A 21,564-nucleotide genomic window follows, 5' to 3' on the forward strand; every position below is an offset into this window, starting at 1 on the left:
GCTCTGTAAATGTGCAGATAATATCATTTAACATTTATTGAGAGTACACTGCAAGCCAAATACTCCTTAAAGTACTCTTCACGTATTAACTCATTTTATCCAACTGGCAGGCCAATTCATTATTACTACACTCCTGTTTTCTCAGGGGAAACTGAAGTTCAGATAGGTTAAGTAACTTGTCTAACATCACACAGCTACAAAGTAGAAGAGCTGGGAACGTGGAAGAGCTGCAAAGACATTTGATCTTAGTGTCCCAGCTCCTAAACACCAACAGTCTTGGTGGCTTCTTTCCCTCCCAAAGTTACTGTGAAGCCCAACTATGAGACGGCAAAGCAAAAAACAAATATTTGTCCTTTTGCCACAAAGCAATGAAACAGCTGTCAATAACTCACATGTGGCTTTTGTCATTGTAGTGTTAGAGTTCCATATGCTTTCCCAGAATGATCTACTTCAAGACGCATAAAGTTCATAGATTTCTAAAATACCAATACAGCTTTATAAAAACACTTACAAATTTTTATAAGAATGTCAAGAAGCTAGGAACAAAGTCAAAGATGACAGAAAATGGCTAGACCAGAATATAAAGCGCTAAGAACACTAGAAGTGGACTTTCCGTTCTCAAGGTCAATGGTGAAACTATCCTTCATCCTGTGGAAAATGTTCAGATAGCAACTTCAATACTTTTAAGGAAAAGTGCTTCTAGCGAATAGGCAATAACAGGCTGAGAAATGACAAAGTGAATGAACTGATGAGATTCAGATTTATGAAGCACAGTGAATGCCAGGTCCTGGTAACTTGCACGTGACCTTGTGGCCATCCACAGAAACACCCCACAAGACACGACGGTGTTATTTATCTGTGGATGATCTTTCACGAGTCCTGAAACGATTGTGGTAACCGAATGCCGCACAGTCCCTCACCCAACTCCTACCCCTTTTAGAAATGCCCAAATCATTAAACTAACTCAACTATATGACGAATCCAGTCTTTTGAAACCAGACTTGAGTAGAGCAAAAACCGTTAAAATTCTTAACGTGAAAAGAGCTCTGCCCTAAGAGTCAGTGGCTCCCGATTCTGCCAAGTGGTCTCTTTCCTGAAGGAGAACCTCGCTCTTTGGAGCCATAGCCTGATTTTACCTCGGATTCCTTTCCCAGGACTGCCACAACAAAGTGGCGCAAACTCTGGGTGACTTAAAATAACAGGAATTTATTATCATTCCTTTCTGGAGTCTGAAAGTCCAAAATCAGAGCATCAGCAGATACATGCTTCTTCTGCAGACTCCAGGTGACCACCTGTCTCTGGCTTTTCCCAGCTTCTGGTGGATGCTGGAAATCCCTGGCATTGCTGGGCTGGTGGCACCATGTCTCCAATATTTGCCTCCAAGGATGTTGTTAGGGCTCAATGTCCCTAAATGGCACCTTGGCACACCAAGTATTTTTTAAGCTGAAGGAAACTGAGAAAACTGCAGAAACAGGAAGGTCTCTCTAACCGTCTCCCACCCCCGTCTCTTTTGAAGACCCTCATGTGACAAGTGTCTTGCGTTATATCTAGAGAAAGGAACGTTAAAGGAAGAGGCCAAGAAGAATCTAAACAAACTGGTGGTGGCAAGTTCCAAGTTCATTACCATCAGTCTACTACACTCTCTTGTCCTATTATACTCCCACCGGACTGTCAAATTTTCACCGCATCTGAGCATAAAAATACAGTTTTCTCTTGGTTTGGGGGTGGTCTTTATTTCTAAAGACTCTTGTGTCACATAAAACTTTAGTTAAATAAATCTGTATATTTTTCTCTTGTTAACCTGTCTTTTGTTATAGGAATCTTAGCCATGAATCTTATGATGGGCAAGGAAAATACATAACTTTTCTCCCCTACACTCTCTCCCCTCCACATCAATGCCTCTGTGTCCAAATTTCCATCTTTACATAAGGACACTCTTCACTGACTTGGGACCCACCCTCAGGCAGAATGACCTCATTTCAACCGTATTACATCCACAAAGACTCTATTTCCCAGATAAGGTCACATTCTCAGATAGGGGGCGAGGGGTTAGAACCACAACACATCTTTTTGGGGCACAAAAGTCAATTCCTAACACAGCTATAAAACAAAAGTGTGTGTACAGTCATCTGAAAGACGTCTTTGAGCTTCAAAGTCCTGGGGTCACTCATGTGTTTACTGAGTTTGCTCACGTTTTTCAGATCTGACACATTTGTTTGTAGCAGTAAGCCCAAGAGTCAGACCAATCCTAGCTCCGTGCTGACCAACGGGGTGGCCTTGGGCTAGTCTGCTATGTTTCCCGAACCCCTGGTGTCTGCCCAGAATCGCTAAGGGATCTAACATGCCAACAGGAGCTGGAGACCAGGCAGACTCGAGCTCTCCGTTAAGGCTCTTCTGCCCACCTTTTTACTAGGGAGGGAGGGGACTCGCAGCTGTGAAAGATTCCAGGAGTCTCTCTAACACTGGTGTCCAACAATGAAAGAGGAAGGCAATGGACCAACAGAGTAAATTACTGCTGTGGAAATAATGCCCAGATAGAGAAAATAGAAGAGAAATGTATGCCCTTAATCAAATTTTTTTTTATATATAAATACAACTCCATCATCAGAGTTCCTTTGCATGAATCTATCCCCTTCCTGGGTAATTCTCAGTAATTTCCAACTGTGTGGCTGAGCCCCGGGGGCAGGCTGGCTATCTGGAAATAGCATCCCTCCCACACACCTCTTCCCAGTGGGTTCGCGGAACACACAGCAGCACCCCAGCCCTGCAGCTGAGCCCCGCCTGTGAGCTGCCTGCAAACCTGGGGTGAGCTCCCAGGAAAGGCAACGGCACCACTGCCTTCCCAACTCGGCAAGCCGACTCATTCCTTTCCTTTCACCAAAGCTTCCCACCCCTGCCTGTAATTCACTTTTATTAAACACACACACCTTAAAATTCTTTCCCACGTAACAATCGTGTTAACTCAAAGATTCAAATCTGTCCAAGTTGGGGTAAAACACATGCTTTTTCCTAATACTTACCCTGTCCTTAGGAACTTGACTTAATTTGGAGGTCAAATTACTTCCTGTTACTGGTGGTGGCACCAGTTTCTACTTACATCTGTTTTTATTTTGAGACAGAGTCTCACTCTGTCACCCTTGTAGAGTGCCCTAGGGTCAGAGCTCACAGCAACCTCAAACTCTTGGGCTCAAGCAATTCTCTTGCCTCAGCTTCCCAAGTAGCTGGGACTACAGGTGCCCACTACAATGCCCAGCTAGTTTTTCTATTTTTAGTAGAGACAGAGTCCGGCGCTCGTTTAGGCTGGTCTGGAATTCCTGAGCTCAGGTGATTCCCCTGCCTTGGCCTCCCAGGGAGCTAAGATTACAGGTGTGTAATCTCAGCCTCTACTTAAGTCTTCACTATCCTATGAAGTATCCAAAGATGGGGACCTGGGACACAAGTCTAAGTTTCCACACATCTACCAGTGCCCTGGCTGTGTCCTGAAGCACCACATACTTAGCAGGGATGCCAAAGAGCTTAGAGAGCCTTAATCCAGATACAGGATGCAGAACTCCCATCCCATCTTAAGGATTTTTCTTGCCCCTTTTACATCTACGTTTACTCCAAGGACAAGACAACCCACATTTTTATCCATAAGCAGGCTGGCATTAGCAGGAGCAGGCTTTGGAGCTGCTTAAGCATTTCAAGGAAATAAACTCAAAATAATCTCTTGCTGCTAGTTTATAGAGAAAGCTGTTCAAAACAGAATCCGATGAGAAATTTGCTGCCAGCCAAATCCTCTCCAAATACTAAGAGTTCAGAAAACGATAACTTCATCCTCATTTATTCTGTTTCAAGTTTTGTTATTGTTTTGTTCTCTTTTATTTCTACGGGATGTGATTTCAAGTATTCAGAGGGCCTTTAAAATACTGCAGTCAGAAGGAAGCGAGAAGTAGCTTTGGGTTCCTTCCCGTCAAAATTTTATTTCATGTTTTTATTAATAGTATACACAGACACATTTTGTTTTTAGTTAACAGTAGCAACACCTCCATAGCCTCTCATCTTGGACAGGGTCCTTTGCCAAGGGCTATATGGAAAGAGATCCTACAGAGTCTTACACGTTAGGTCAATGGCTCTCAATGGGGCTATTCCCCCGTGGGGGGGGACACTTGATGTCTGGAGATACTTTGATTGTCACATCGGGAGGGAGGAGTGCTCATGCAGTAGACATACCACTAAACATCTTTTTTTTTTTGCAGTTTTTTGCTGGGGCGGGGTTTTGAACCCACCACGTCCAGCATATGGGGCCAGTGCCCTACTCCTTTGAGCCACAGGTGCCGCCCACCACTAAACATCTTAATGCAGAGAACAGTTCCCCACAGCAAAGAATTATCCAACCCCAAATGTCAACAATGTCAGGGTTCAGAAACTCTGAAATTGGTACTTACATGCACAAAAGCACCCAAATAAAACCAACCCACAGGAAAGCAGAGCCCTAGTCCAGCTCAGCAGGGAGCTCATTCTCTCTGGCTGCACAGCCCAGCCCGAGCAAGCCCCCTGCACCCTCGGAACCCCACTCTCCTCCACCCCAGCCCGCGTCGTGAGCTGATCAGTGGGGACACAGACAGCCTCCTTGGGGACATAACGATAGTGCAGGAAATTTCCCTTTGTCCTTGTTCATTTAGAGCACATTCACACAGATGCAAAGGTCATTGCTGAATTTAAATAACCCCCTGTGATAAATCTGCATGAGCCTGATTTGTTCTGCTGGACTTGTTGGATTCAATGAACACAATTTAATGTTCTATAGGACAAGGTTTCCTTTCATGGCTGAGAGAAGGAGCGAGGGTGATTTACAGTTTCATACATACTCACTCGCTGCATTATCTGCTCTGTGCCTGAACTTATGAATATCAACGCGTCATCCGGCCGCCTTTCCTACCCGTTCAGGAGAATTTACCTTTCCATCTGGAAACACCAGACCATCCAGAAAGAAATAAGGGATAAGAGACAGTAACAGGAGCCTTCCAGGGTTCACTCTGAAGGAAAAGCACCAATATGTTGTGCCCTTGTCCCTCACCTTGTATTTTTTTTCTTTAAATTTCTGTATTTATAAAGGGTTCTGTTTTCCTAGAAAAGACGGGTTTCTGTGTGAAAACAAAGTTTAGCTTAAAGATACCAAATTATCTTTGAACCTCATTACGAGCTAACACTTTTGTATAATGCTATACTAAAATCAAATAATGTTTGTTTATTCATTAAAGTAGGTCTGACCTCCACTTAATAACAAATTCTGCTCGATTCTGTGTCTTTGGAAATAATACAAGTGTATCCAAACATTATGTAACCCTAATTTTTTATTAACCACAATTTCTAGGAATTCATTTGATGCTTTGCTCACAGATCATTAAAGAGACAGAATTTCATTTTTGTTCCTCCATTTCGTAAAGCAGAAAGCACAGGCTATAATGTAAGAATTGATCCGGGGAGTAGGTGGAGAGCGTGCTGAGAGTGAGCACGTTAGATCACTTACAAAGTTGGCTGCCTTGTCCTCAGACGTATCTGTGTTTCAGCACCTTGTTATCTTCCTGTTTTGTTTCTCTTGGTTAACTAAAGTTTAGAGCAGTGATTTTCAACCAGGGAGCCCCGGCACATGGGTGTGCCATGAGAGGATCTTAGTTGTGCCGAGAAAATTTGTAAAAGTCATTAATTAAATTATTTTCAAAAGAAGTTCAAAGCACAATAAGTATATTCTTTTTTTAACCTTTTTTTTTTTTATTATCAACATAATTTAAGTGTGCCATAGCAGTTTAACTATAGGTTCAAGCGTGCCATGAGATAAAAAAAGGTTAGAAAACACTGGCATGGAGCCTTGCTCCCTAAGTTCTCGGAGAAGCAGCACCATCACCAGAGAACTTGTTAAACATGCAAACAACCAAGCTCCACCCCAGGAATCTGTGGTCCAGCAAGCTCCCCAGGTGAGTATTCTGAGGCTGGGGTGTGGTCTGGATTTCTTTCCCTGTTACCCCTCGCTGTAACACCCTCTGCTGAAAGTCAAGCTGACACTACATTATTTGGAGCTGATTAAAAATCTAAGGACAACCAATATTTTAATATGATACCTCCTCCCTTAAAATGGCTATACCCCAGGTAATCAATAAAGGGAGAATCTAAAGATTCCCTGCAGCAGACACATTTTTGAAGACAATTTCTTCCTATCAAATCACCTGGAACAGGGGCAGCTGGTTTACCGACACATAAAGTACACTTTGCTGAGGTTTATCTCATGATGCTGTCAGAAAGCCAAAGAAAGCTTAGCGTCACCTCTACTCAAATACAAATGGAGGTGCCAGTGAGCAAACATGGGTCAAGGGAGACGGAGCAACTGCAGAAAGAAATTTAGAAAATCCAAGCCCTGGATAATGGACCATTGATAGATCCCTACAGCAAGGGTGCCCTCCTGATACGGACTCTGAAGACAGCACGTTTTACTCCTGGATCTATGCTGTACAGAGGCAAGGAAAGCATGACGGGGCTTATGTATGTTTTTTCTTCCCCCACTAAAATAATTATTTCAAGAGGTGGGCCTCTCAGAAGGAAAATAATTAAAAAACCAAGGTCCTTAGGAATGGATTAACAAGCTGTGGTATATGTACACTATGGAATACTAGTCAGCCATTTATAAAAATGTATTAACATGAGCCTTTACTAAGGTTAATGTATTAACCTGGATAGAAGTGGAAGACATTATTCTTAGTAAAGCATCATAAGAATGGAGAAGCATGAATCCTATGTACTCAATTTTGATATGAGGACAATTAATGACAATTAATAACATGGTGGGGGTGGGGGAAGGGGAGAGCAGAGAGAGAAAGGAGGGAGGGGTGGGGAAAGGAAGAGTAGAGAGAGGGAAGGAGGGAGGGGGGTGGGGTCTTGGTGTGTGCCACACCTTTTGGGGGCAAGACATGATTGCAAGAGGGACTTTACCTAACAAATGCAATCAGTATAACCTGGTTTCTTGTACCCTCAATGAATCCCAACAATAAATTTAAAAACAACAACAACAACAACAACAAAAACCCAAGGTCCTTTAAAACCTAAACATGATCAAACCCCAAAGCAAAAGAAAAAGGAATGTGTACATTTGCTACTTTTCATATCTTACTGCCCTGCAGACACTCATGACTCCTTAAAAATTTCACACTTCTCAAACCAGCTTAAGTAGCAACACACAGGCTTTCAAAGTCAGCTTCCCTTGTTACATTCCCCGGATGGTCCTGTCTTCTCCATCTGCAGATCAACCCGTTCTTCAGGGCCCTCTTTTGGTCTGAGACGCTCCCACCACCACCCTGCCCTGCTCCGACATGCTGTCCTGCTCACAGTTTAGAGTCTGTAGAGTTCAAACATTTATGTTTTGTTTTTTTTAATGAACTGCCTTATTCAGTTGCCTCCTAAGTATATCATATGTTTGATGCAACTAAATTCCCCAAATACAGAAACTGTCTCATGTTGTACACCTGTCTTACCAACACCTGGGTCTAGAGATTAGCAGCACTTTATGAAAAATGCACTTTACAAGACTGAATGGAAGGTTCCAGGGCTACCTGCCCACCACTAAGGCAAGGCACCACTGTCTTTCAAGGTTGCCTTCCTCAAAAGACAGCCAAGTCCCAGAGCAGCATGCTTACAGCTTACACAAACGGTTTTCCAGTGGAGAATATGGGATGATGCTAACAATATTAGTAAACACCTACCAACTGCTGCACTAAGTGCCGGCATGCTGACCCTGTGCTCAGTGGTTTCTGTACCGTAGACACGACAAAAATAAACATTCTGAAGCCTTAAGGGAACTTCCCAACTCTGTTCCCCAATTTACCCTGGGTGACAAAGGAGTGGCCAGCACAGATTTCCTTATATAAGCTGGAAGAAGCAAAATCCCTGCTCACCCAAAGAGGCAAGTGGACACAGCCGTTTAGTGCTGCCCCAGAACAAGCGGGCAGGCTGCGTTTGACTGAATTCAACTGCTCAGCCTAGAAATAATCAAGGGCTCTCTGCACGAACCAGAAAACACCTTACGACATCACAGCCTTTGCTTTTCTTCTTAAGCCACAGGACTTAGTGAAGAAATCTCCTGACTACTGATTTGTGATTCTTGGCCTAGTAGAAAGAAACACAATTGTTCTTCAGACAGAGAACAGAGCGTTCAATAGAGAAATCTCTCTCCATTTTGGGGTTGGGTACATCCGTTATCTGCTACAAACCCTAGGCTATAAGTATTGACATTATGCGAGTTTGCATTAATCCTCTTACTCTTTATTTATTATGTAGCACATTGCCAAAACAAAACAAAACTCTGCTGCCAAGGAAGAAATAGCAGGTCGGTTTACTAGAGTCAACATCCAGCTGAAAAAAAAAGCAAAAGCATAAATCTTTCTTAAATATGCCTGTTAGCTACACCTCCTGGTTCATTATTGGAAAAGGGTTATATCGACATATCGATTGCATAAAAATAACTTTAGAGAGACAGGAGGTAATGCCAAAAATGAAAGCTTCTATTAGAGAGTTTCTTGGGCTGGCTGAAATGTGTTCTATAGGCAACATGATACTCAGAAAACACACTAGTAAGAATTTCACCAGCCTTGGGGCTCTGTGAATCTCATTAGAAGCAGGCAGAGTAATAACATGATTCCTAAGGGCTCTGGCAGGTAAACAACAGCCTTCAAACACATCCTCACATCTACTCTCCGTGTTGGCGTTTAAGGTCATTCTCATTTTCCAGAGAAGAAACTGATGTGCCTGTAAATAGAGTACGGTGGTAAGGATGGGGCATCACGTTTTGTTGTGGGATGTCACTGCATCAAGCACCATGCAAAGCATTTCAAGTGGGAACTCCTGTCTCCTTCACAACAACCCCGTCTCACAGAAAACTGAATTTCAGAGGGGTTCCATTACTTGGCCAAGGTCATGAAGCTAGTGAGGTCAGGACTGGATGATTTGGTCTGTTTTTTCCACTGTCTATGATGTTTCCACGTTAGGACATGCAGAGCAAGGATCTGAAACACAGGGATTCTAACCCCAAACGTGGCTTCCTCTTTAAAGCCCTCCCTGACAGATGCTCTCACTAACCCCACACTGAGTGAAGCTTCCCCTTCCTAACCACCTGCTGCACTCTCTCACCATGAGGATTTGTTAATCCCCTACAACCTTGGGTCCCTGAAAGGCTGGAACTATATCTTATGTTTATAACCCTATTTAGTAGATCTTGTTTGGAAAGTAATAAGTACAATAAATGCTTGGTGATTAAATAAATGGATAAAGAAAATCCAGTATTTTCTTATTATGGGATTGAGAATGACGGAGTATGCTATCTATTCCTTTTAGACAATCAGACAAGTTAGACAAAGAGGAAATTCCTGGCACATACACTTTTAAAATCTATGGCAAAAATAGAGAAATTATGATAGCATGGGGTTTTCTGAAAGTACATGTATAAACTCTCAAAAGGCGAATAGAGGACACTTGTTTTAGTTCCGTGAGTACAAGTGTTCCTCTCGGCACATCCCACCTAAATTCTTCCAGCCCGAATTCTTCCCCATGGCGGTTATCCTTCCTTTACTTTCAGTCCTATGTGGAGGAAGAGAACAGCTGAAACTTCCCTTCAGCACTGCCTTTCTACTCATGACTCAGTGGCTGTGGGGTCAACACAGCAGACGCACAGGCTGACTGGGGGCGTTTCAGACCCACTCAGCTGGGAGATGCAAAGATGTCTGTGCCTTCAACGTCTCAACTGAGACCTTCTTTGGTCTTAGTTTTCTTTCTCCCTCCTCCCCTACCCTCACTCTTGTATTTGTAAAGTGACTGAATTCAATATCCGGACACATTTCATGGAACGCTTTGCTATAGAAAAAGCAAATCAGAAGTGAGGGCTTCCCAGCACAGTAGTGGGGAGGTGTCAGGGAGTTCCCCAACCTACTGGGGCTCTGACAGGTTGAGCCAGGCTCCAAACCTCTGAGTTCTCTCCTTCAGGGACAAGCAGGTGACAGTAGATGAGCCTTTGTTTTATAAGAAAACACACATCAAATCCTGATTCCACACTGTTAGAATGCTGATGTCTGCTTAACAAAATGACTAACCCCCTCACAATTAGAGAAAATCAATAGTCTTGGGAGAAAAAAACAAACAAACCTGGGCATTCTCTTCAAATTATGTTAATGAGAATCTGACATTCATAAAAGGCTTGGGATCAGCTTTATATTTATACTTTAACAAATAAAGGCAGGAGAAATCCCTGCCCACTCGATCAGTAGTTTGTCAGGGAAGTTGAGTATGTCCACACCTACTAATACCAAAGTATCTTAAGCTTTGACCAGTAATTAACTCACCTGCCCAGGGTGAAATAAAATTACATTATTCTAAATTTCAACAGATTAAAATCCCCTCCATCACAACACTCACTGAGTGTTTTACTCCCTTGTTGAGCTCTACAGGAGGAAAATCAAAACACAGAAGTAGACCTTTGAGATTTACTCTGTCAAGTGTTTTCCCCAGCGTATGTCCTCGTATCAGAACGTAATCAACCCAACTGCACACCTGCTACTGATCCTTAGGCCTTTCTGATCCTTATTCAACAAATGAAGTTTCCAGTACAATCTCTAGAAACTTTTGGAATAAAAGAACAGGAAATTAAAGTTTTTCATATTTTATATCAACATTGAGATATTAGAAGTTCTTCTGAACGTTGACACTTCACTGAAGGATAGTACAAGAATCACAAAAAAAAGTCTGGGGTTTGAAGTTAATGATCATTCACAGCCAGCCAGACTAAGGCCACACAAAGGAGAAGTTCCTGGAGGTCCAGACATCACAAAGCCAGGTTACCCAAAGAAGCCAGCATGGTCCAAGTCACTCTTTCCCAAGAAAGAGAAGGAAGCAATTGGCTCTCTGAGCGGTATAGGAACCATATTTTGTTATTATGAGTAAAGTAAGTCTAAAGCTTTCTGTGAAAGTCTCTGATTTCTATTGATCTCTGCATTCTGGGCTCAGATGAAATTAAAACATACCAAACAGTCAGATGGAAAATGCACCTTCTCAGAAACTACCCTCAGGAAGCAGAATACTATTCTTTAGATAATAAAATAGGTGTCAGAGTGATGCCTTTGAAAGCTGGAACGCCAGCTTAGAAAAAGCCAAGCAAGCATCCCCTTACCTGTTTTGATATTGATGGCAAAAAAATTCTGAGGATTCCCACTTGTAATCCTGTATGTCAGTTTTTCACTGGAACTGGAGTCAGGGTCTTCAGCCTGGATCTGAATGACAGAGACATCCTTTGGGGAGTTTTCCATGACCGCAGGATAGTAAATAGGTTCTGAGGTCAGAGGTGCATTGTCATTGACGTCTTCCACTTCGATGTAGACCTCGATGGTGGAATACAGCGGGACGACACCCCGGTCTGTGGCGTACACCGTCAGCCAGTAGGAGCTTGTCGTCTCCCGATCCAGGATGTCTGCAGCAGTGACGACCCCTGAGAGAAAGCGGAGACAGTGTGACTGCTGTAGCAGAATGGGAAGACGCTTAGTGAACAATCCCAAATTCCAGAGTTGTATGAAATAATATTGGCAGAATGAAAAAAGCATCCCAACCCATAATAGGAGGTTAAGTTAGGATGTCACTCTTCACATAAGAAAATGATTTTCTTGTGGTATATGTACACCACGGAATACTATGCAGCCATAAAAAAGATGGAGACTTCACATCTTTTATGTTTACCTGGATGGAGCTGGAACATATTCTTCTTAGTAAAGTATCTCAAGAATGGAAAAAGAAAAGTATTCAATGTACTCAATACTACTATGAAATCAATATATAATCATCTACACACTCATACAAATGGCAAAACAACCATAGTCCAGAAAGTAGAAGGGAAGAGAGAAGAGAGAGGGGAGGGGAGCGGGAATATGGGGGGAAGGAGGGTATTTGGGGGGACCTCACCTAATGTGCTTGATGCAACGGTGTAGTTCAAAACTACTAAGAAATGAGTATAATTGTGATGGATGTGTTACTTAGTTTGATGTAAACATTTCACATAGTATATCGAAGCAGTACCCTGAACCCCATAAATGCGCCAAAGTACAAAGTTATGATTTAATAAAAAATAATTAATTAATAAAAGAAAGAAGCTGATTTTCTGCAAGACCATATTAAACAGTTCTTCTACTGTTTGTGAAGCAGAATTATATTCACAACACTTTATTTGAATTATGGAGCTAGACGTTTTCACACGCACACATACAGAGAGTGAGAGAGAGTCTTCCCACGAGTGTAGGAAGAAAGAGGGCAGGGAAATCAGGGCCATGTCAAGTCACTATCTTCATCTGACTCGGCATTGAATTGATTTCTCATGCAACCAAAAACTCTCCTAGGATAAATTATTTTATTGATTCATTCACAAAAACAAGAAAGAGCCTTCAAAAGTTTCTTTGCCTGCTAAAATAGAAAATATTTTGTCTGTAAGGATGTATACACCTCCTTCACATCATTTCCCTGAAAATCAAATGTCACAGTTATTCCACAACCATCAGAGAAGCCAACAAATGCACGCGCTGATGAGTTGTCTCCTTCACGAACTCTGCAGAGGGCTCCAATAACGCCAGAGCCAGTGTGGGAGACGCTCACGGAGAATCATTTTAAATGAAGGGCACTCCTCACATCTTTCCCATTTCATGGTCGAAACAAGTGCCAATGAGGGACTTACATACCTGCCAGAAAAGCTAAAGAAAAAACACAGTGCCCTTGCACGTCTTTACAGCCCTCACACGGTCACCAGGCTAGGATCGAGCACAGGATCATAAACAATGTCCACCATGATGGGCAAACTCTGGGAGGCTCACAGACAGCATGAAATTCATGCAAATCCTTATATCATAAAAGATGTCCATCAAAGGAGACCAGGAACAGTCCTCCAGCTCTGCCTGGGGTCCCCTCCATCCTCTACACTCCTACTGGACTTTTGCCTAAATTAGATACATAACTTGGCCTGTAGAAAGTACATAAGCAAACTGCTAAGTATAGCAACCAGGAGGGAGGAGGGCATCTGTTCAGAAACAGGCTGGAATACTCAACGTTGCCTAAAACTCACAATAGCCAAAGAATTCAAAGGGAGAAAACGTAATTGATGTTGAAGTTTCAGCTCCAAAATGACTCTCCAAAGAACCCTGCATAGCGATATGACACGGGATAAAAGATAATCTTAAATATTCTCAATGGAAATGTGTAAAACTTAATGGGTATAGGTGATAAATGGAAGTGAGAAAAGAAATCCCTAGGCCAGGCATGGTGGCTCACATCTGTAATCCTAGCTCTCCAGGATGCCATGGCGGGAGGAGTGCTGGAGCTCAGGAGTTTGAGACCACGTGGACCCCATTTCTACTAAAAATAGAAAACCTAGCCAGATATTGTGGTGGGTGCCTGTAGTCCAGCTGCTCAGGGAGGCTGAGGTTAGAGGATCACTTGAGCCCAGGAGTTTAGGTTGCTGTGAGCTATGACACCACAGTACTCTAGGCTGGGGCAACAGAGTGAGATCCTGCCTCAAATAAAAAAAAAAAAACATAAAAAGAAGAAGGAAAAGAAAAGAAAATAGTGACTAACTTGCATAAGTTGGATTTAATTGTGACCAAAGTACATTACTTAAACATTAATTTTTAATTCAACTTATTAATACGTTGTTTAGGATATTGCATCCTCATTTATAAGTGAAATATGTTTATGATTTACCCTTTATAATAATATATTTTTTCCAATTTTAATATCAGGTATATCCAGAGGAAATAGAATGATTTTGAAGTATTTCTTCTTTTTCTATTGTCTATAAGATTTGGCATAATCTGTTTTTTGAAATTATCTTTTATTTTTATTTATAAATATTAGTTGTCTGTTTTTTGAGACTTTGGAAACAAAATGATAAGAAGAAGTTAACTGATGACTCCATACTGAACCTCAGAGTCAAAGCCTTCTATAATAGACATACTCTTACTTGACAATGTGAATGTTACTTTTTTGCATTATTATTATTATTATTGCTCAATAAAAAAAATAATTTAAAACAAGAAGAGGAGAAGAAGAAAGAGTAGGAACCAGAAAGTACAACAGGAAGAAAAAGAGGAGCAGAATAAAAGTTCTGCTTGTAAACACAGTGATATGCGTTCATTAATTGAATGACTAAGAAATAGCCTTAGAAACTGGGCTGAGAGAGAGCAGAAAATCAGCAAGACATCGGGGTCCAGAGAAGCCTGTGAGAGCTAAAGATCCAGCGCGGCGTAAGTGCATCTCTGAGGACGGTACAGGGGCCCCTCACAAACACCATGGCTGGTTTGGGGGCACACGCACAGCAGGCCCAGCCATGGGCTGCCCTGCAGATGGAGGTGGTGCTGCCACCCAGGGAGACCACAGCTCTGTGAGTCAGAGGTGGACCAGTGACAGGGAATTAAGTCTCTGGAAGGGAACAAAGAGAAGGTAGTTGTGAGCTGAGGTGAGGGTTACAGCTCACCAAAAAATGCTCTAAGATTCTGTGAGGGTTCTCATGAGGAGACCTGTCCATTCATTTCACAAGCACCCACTGGACCCTGTGCTGGACAGTGAGAGAGACAGAGCATTAAGAGGGTGGGGTTTCTGTCCTAAGGACTCCCAGTCCTGCTGAGAAGACAGATTTCTAATGAAAAGATCTATCTTGAGGGATAACGGCCAGAAGGACTCAGTCCCATCTGATTTAGACTGCTGGAGGGGATATAGGCAAGGGAACTAGCATTCCCTGAAGACTGAAAATGTGCTCTGAGACTTGCAATGCAACTTCCCTATAACATCAACTTCATCATTCTCTCTTAACAGATGAGACTACCAAGTTGGTGACTTGCTTAAGGTCTCACGGATAACTGTGGAAGAACTCAAGTCTCTCTGCCTCAAATATCCTGTTAACATTTCAGTTCTTTCTATTTGCCTGGACAAGATGTTTGACCCAAGCAACACTAATTTTCCTACCCATCTTTCAGTATTTTAGCAATCATTCAATGTACACCAAAGTTTGGTCAAATGCTTGTGGCCTTGTAGATGCTGACTCCGTGTTAAACGTATGTGAATCAGAAGCAATACCTAAGTCATGTGAGTAGCAACCACACACCCACGCGAGGCAGTCTCGAGGGGTGGGAACTTTGGGGTGGGCTACCACACCACAGGCGTCCCTTGGCTGGTCACGTGGCAATCTTGCTGTCTTCATGATTTGCCACCTGTTCATGACAGTGCCTAGTCCTTTGGAGAAACAACAAAGGAAGGCCACTAAAAAGAGAACATAACAGAGAAATCAGAGAAGTTTTTCAGTCTTTTTTTTTTATTTCTTTTTATTCTCTCTTACTTGGTTGCCCAGGCTGGAGTGCAGTGGCCCAATCATAGCTCACAACAGCGTCAAATTCCGAGTCTCAAGCCAACCTCCTGCCTCAGCCTCCCAGTAGTTAGAACTGCAAATGCACATGCCACCACGTCTAGATGATTTTTCGGTATTTTTTTGTAGAGACGAGTTCTCCTTATATTGCCCAGGGGTTCTGGAACTCCTGATCTCAAGCCGTACTCCCACCCTGGCCTCCTAAAGTGCTGTGTCCGCCCCGTTTATCTCCTTCCCTGATGACCAGCCACATGTGCAGTTGCATGTGTACCTGAGTATGAACACACACACTCACAAGTGCACACGCGTGCAGAGATCTGCAGTCACACAATTGCTCTGTGATCCCTGGAAGTCACTAAATTCTCTTTTTTTCCATTTGTCAACCCGGAACATGAAATATCACAGACTTTGGACCTTAAATGACTTTGAGGGAGTCCTTGGATGAGAGGCCTCCACTAATAGAAATTAAATACATGGGTTGAATTTCACTCTATTTTACTTAACGAAAGATCAGACAACTTATTTTACTTAATGAAGGATCAGACAACATTCAAAAATTAGAATGATCTCTTGTTAAAATAGCCTATGGCTCTATGTATTAAGTCATTAGAAGTATGAATGAGTATCTTGGAACACAATGTTCACATGTCAGCTTTAGGATCCAAAAATTTGGGAACAAAAATGAGAAGCACGGCTCTGAACTGTATTAATTATTACAAGATTCATCCAAGGCATCCCATCAAATCACATTAACATCATCAGGTCCAGGGTTGGCTTTGCTTCACTCCTTGTCTGCTCTCAGAGATAATAATGATTTACATGGTCACAGCCAAAAATGTAAATTTACATGAACTCTTTCATCCATCAAAAACCCACTTTTGAAGTTGACCAAGAAGTGCCAGAGTCACAGCATGAGCCCTTAACTTTGTAACAAACATGATGCCTTCTTCATTACTTTTATGAAAAATTCAGATATGCAGCATACCGTAAACTGCGTCAATCTAAAGCAATTTAGTAAGTTTTGATATTCATGAAGCCATCACCACAATCAAGATGGTATCTGCCTTCCCATTTTTAATTCTTTGATTCCTATTGTCCCTGCCACCAGGGAGCTGCAGAAGAGCTCTCTGTCACATAGATTACTCTGCAGTTTCTGGAATTTTACAGAACTTGAATCATACAAACTGTGCTTCTTTTTTTTCTGGCTTCTTTCCCTCAGAATACTTATTTTCATTTTATTTCCTAGTAATTTTCCTTTGTATGGGTATATTACTAATTTTTAAACCATTGACCTGCTGAAGGAAACGTGTGAGCTGCTTTCAGTTTTTAGCTATTAGAAATAAAATCTGTTAAGAACATTACCCTGTAGGTTTTGGATGAAAGCATGTTTTCATTACTCTTGAGTAGCATGTTAGGGTCAGAATGACTACGTATCACAGGGTAGGTGTCCACTTTCACCATTTTACATTTCCATTGGCAATACATACAAAGAGTTCTGTTGCTTCATATCCTCACTTGTGACTTGATATTGTAATAGGTATGGAATGGTATCTCACGGTAGCTTTAATTTGAATCTTTCTATGATATTGAACATCTTTTAAAGTATTCATACTGACTATCAGAATGGAACTTCACTTTGATTAAGTGTTCATCAATTTTACCTTTTTTTAAAATTTAGTTGTTAGTTTTCTTAAGTTTTGAGAGCTCTTTACATATTCTGGATAAAAGTCTTATCAAATATAGGATTGGCAAATATTTTGCCCCAGTCTATGGCTTATCTTTTCACTTTCCTAATAGTGATGTCTGAAGATTAGAAATTTTAATTTTGATCCCGATTAAGTAGAATGATTTTTTTATGTAAATGTTAAAGTATTTATTTTTTATTTTTTTAATTAAATCATAGCTGTGTACATTAATGCAGTCATGGGGTACAATGTGCTGCTTTTATATACAATTTGAAATATTTTCATCAAACTGGTTAACATAGCCTTCATGACATTTTCTTAGTTATTGTGGTAAGACACAGTGGAATGATTTTGAAGTATTTCTTCTTTTTCTATTGTCTATAAGATTTGGCATGATCTGTTTTTAGAAATTATCTTTTACTTTTATCTATAAATATTAGTTGTCTATTTTCTGAGACTTTGGAAAAAAATATAAGAAGAAGAAGTTAACTGAGGACTCCATCCTGAGCCTCAGAGTCAAAGCATTTTATAGTAGACATACTCTTATTTGACAATGTGAATGTTACTTTCTTTGCATTATTATTATTACTTAATATTTTGATGCAAAAAAAATTTTAGATTTTAATTTCTCATTTACCAAGTTTTCTTTTAGAACTCATGCTCTTGGCATGCATCTTTGCCTACCAAAGACTTTCTCTTATGCTTCCTTCTAGTCTAACAGTCTTAGGCATTATATTTATATTTATGATTTATTTTGAGTGTTCTTTATGGTACAAGATATATTCATTTTTTTGTATGTCGATATTGCTCCAATCCCATTTGTTGAAAAGACTATACTTTCTCTGCTGAATTGTCTTTGTACCTGTGTCAAAAAACAATTGATATATGTACAGGTTTATTTTTGGACTCTCCATTCTGTTCCATTAATCCCTGTCTTGACTGATGTAAATTTACAAGTCTTGAAATCAAGAAGTGTTGGTCTTTCAACTTAGCTTTTCTTTTCCAAAATTGTTTGGTTACTCCAGATCCTTTGTGATTCTGTATAAATTGTAGAATCAGCTTTAGAACTTGTAAGAAATTTCGACAACCTACTGGAATTTTGACTGGGATTGCATCAATCCTGTAGGTCAATTTGGAAAGAATAGGCATCTTAATAACTTTCACTCTACGGAGCCACAAAAATGGCATTTCTCTCTAATAGTTTGTCTTACTTCTCTAACCAGTGCTTTGTAGGTTCAGTACATAGATATTGCATATCTTTGTCAAATTTATCCCTTGACTCTTCAGATTTTTGATGCATAAAGGGCATTATTATTGTAAGTTCAATTGTTTATTGTTATTATATAAAACATAATTGATTTTTGTACGTTGATTTTGTATCTGTCCATCTTATTAAACTCACTAGTTCTGATAGAGTTTGTATAAATTCCATGGCATTTCTACAGAGACAATCACATCTCCAAATGGAGACAATTTTACAACAACTATCATCACCATCATCACTTCCACACCCATCACTATTTAATCGTTGTGCTCCTGGTACCATGTCAGGTACAGTAAATCCATTCTTCATTAAAATTTTAAATCCCTCATTCATTCACCAAAAATGTATTAGTGTAAGCACTCGTAAAGAGGTAGTTACTATTCTTACCACCATTTTACATATAAGGAGACAAAGATTTAGATTACGTAACTTGCCAGTGATCACCCAGCCAATCAATACAAAATTCTCTTCTTAAACCTTAGTCTGTCAGATTTGAGACCAGTTTTTAACCAAATCATATTAAATTGCCTTCTTAAGCTATAGAGATGTCAAAGCAACGTAGGACTTTATGTCCACAAAGTTATTTTCTTCTCTGACAGGGAAGGGTCATTAATTAAGAAAACAGTATCAGACAATTGCTGGTTGTCTGATTTCTTTTCTGAAAGTATTTATCTTTGTTCGTTTTTTATGAGGTTTTTGTTTCTAGTGCTTATCTTAAACATTGTTATTGTTGTTAAATTTTAAGCCTTTTCAATTTTATGAAAGCAAAAGTGGAAACCTAATAAACACATGTATATGCAAAATTAAAAAAAATAAAAAGAAAACTTTATCCAAATTAATATTAATTGAAACAAAACTTTGGTGTCTATAATTTCAGATACCATTTCTACCTGGACCCCCAGCCACATCCCAGAATAAAAGGGCTAAGTCTGCAAAAGACCTTTCGCCTATGACAGCGCTTCAAGTGTCAGAGGATAACCGTCCTTTGCAGGATTTTAATTCTCTAGTCTAAGAACTCCTTCTCAAGTGCCATGTGGACTTCTGGCCCATTTTCCACCATGATTTCTGTCTCTTAAGTCAACTGACCATGACCCCTGTCCATTCCTAAGTGCATACTGAATGGAAGTAGGAATGATGATTATTAACACCTCACTAAAAAATACACCATCCATGGGTGGCGCCTGTGGCTCAGTCGGTAAGGCACCGGCCCCATATGCCGAGGGTGGCGGGTTCAAACCCGGCCCCGGCTGAACTGCAACCAAAAAATAGCCGGGCGTTGTGGTGGGCGCCTGTAGTCCCAGCTGCTTGGGAGGCTGAGGCAAGAGAATCGCGTAAGCCCAGGAGTTGGAGGTTGCTGTGAGCTGTGTGAGGCCACAGCACTCTACAGAGGGCCATAAAGTGAGACTCTGTCTCTAAAAAAAAAAAAAACACCATCCACAAGGATCCAATGTACTTAATACTAACATGAAAACAGTAGATAAACAACTACACACCTACAAGAAAGAAAAACACAATTAAATACAAGTGGGGGGCGGAGAGGGAGGGGACAGAGGGAAGGGGCAGGAAGACTGGTAAGCTCGTACATAACGTGCACAGAGTAGAGGAATACGGCGCCCTGGGGGAAGGGCTCCCCTACAACCTGGACTTTACCTAACAAATGCAAACAATGCAACCTAATTATTTGCACCCTCATATTGATCTGAAATTAAAAAAATAAATAATAAGCCATCCCTGATGAGCTTCTAGCCTATTTCAGATAATGCTGCTCAGTGAAGGACTCAAGTGACCACCCCAGACATGAATGCGTCCCATCCCTCAGGTTTTCACCCATCACTGAGATGCTCAAAGTAGATTCAAATAATACCATCGAATTGTATCCTGCTGTTTATGAAAATGTCATTTAAAAATGTTCTTTAGGTAAACAAATACAGCCTCCATGGAAAGATGTATGGAGAATCCTCAAAGAACTCAAATTAGACCCCCTATGTGATCCCACAATCCCATTACTAAGAATCTACCTAGAAGAAAAAAAAAGATTTTATCTTAAGGACATTTGCACTAGATAATTGATTGCAGCTCAATTTACAATCACCAAGATGTGGAAACAACCTAAATGCCTATCAACCCAGGAATGGATTAACAAACTGTGGCATATATATACCATTCAGCCATAAAAAGAGGGAGACTTCACATCTTTTGTATTAACCTGGATGGAGTTGAAACTCTTTCTCCTTAGTAAAGTGTCAGAAGACTGGAAAAGCAAATATCCAATGTTCTCAATACTAATATGAACCAGTAGACAATCTAATACACATCCATATAAGAGAAAAACTCAATTCAATTTAAGGTGAGGGGAGGGGGAAAGAGGGACGGGAAGAAAGGAGGAGATGGGGGAGGGGGTTGGTGTGCACAACGTAAGGGTATCAGGCACACCTTCTGGGTGTAAGATATAACTACAAGAAGGGCTCTACCTAACAAATGAAAATATTATAACCTAGTTGTGTATACCCTCACATTAACCTGAAATAAAAAATATTAAATCTTTCTCTGTGTGTGGGTATATCACACACACACACATATATTATATATAGTCTTTAGAAAAACAGTTGAGATTGTTATACTTTTCTTTTTTTGAGGTATGCTTATGTTTATAAGATTGTTCTTTTCCTGTTTCATTTTTATTTGCTGTTTGAATAAGGGCATAGCAGATCAGAATTTTATGGACATCTTGATATTTAATTGTGTAAGCAGGTACACAGAGAATATGTGTGCACATACTTATTGCTGCAGAACTGTGCACAGCCTGTACTTGAATTAGCTGGTCCCAGCATGAGGCACGTATCTCTTACAATTGGATTTCTTTTTCACAAATATTAGGCAACATATATATATATATATATGTATGTATATAGTGCTCACTGAGTCAATTCTAAATATTTTGAGATGAGAGAGGAAAAGGTCTGAAGCTGTTCACAGTCAGACTGCATGCTGAGTTATTCACCTTATATACTTTCCAGCCATATCCCCACGTGTCACAGGCCACGTCTCAATGACATCTTGTCCCAGAAGAATGACACCCACTCACAATAGTTCCAAATAACCCGGGAATGTTTGGGGGTCATGTGCTTCTGACATGACGAAAATCCCTCCGCCGAGGTAAGTATTGTAGATTGTGAGGCTGCTAAAAACAAACTTTAAAGTAATTTGCT

The 21,564-nt window shown here is 40.7% G+C and overlaps 1 protein-coding gene across 1 annotated transcript in view; it reads right to left on the reverse strand.

Moving 5' to 3' along the window:
- FAT3 (FAT atypical cadherin 3) overlaps positions 1-21,564 on the reverse strand; it is a 768,910-nt gene that overhangs the window by 406,587 nt on the left and 340,759 nt on the right. Inside the window, exon 3 of the mRNA XM_053561979.1 lies at positions 11,186-11,500. Within this exon, the coding sequence (XP_053417954.1) occupies positions 11,186-11,500 (315 nt within the window). The remainder of the gene's footprint in view (positions 1-11,185; positions 11,501-21,564) is intronic.

Source organism: Nycticebus coucang, chromosome 14, assembly GCF_027406575.1.
Source record: "Nycticebus coucang isolate mNycCou1 chromosome 14, mNycCou1.pri, whole genome shotgun sequence".
NCBI classification, from domain to species: domain Eukaryota; kingdom Metazoa; phylum Chordata; class Mammalia; order Primates; family Lorisidae; genus Nycticebus; species Nycticebus coucang.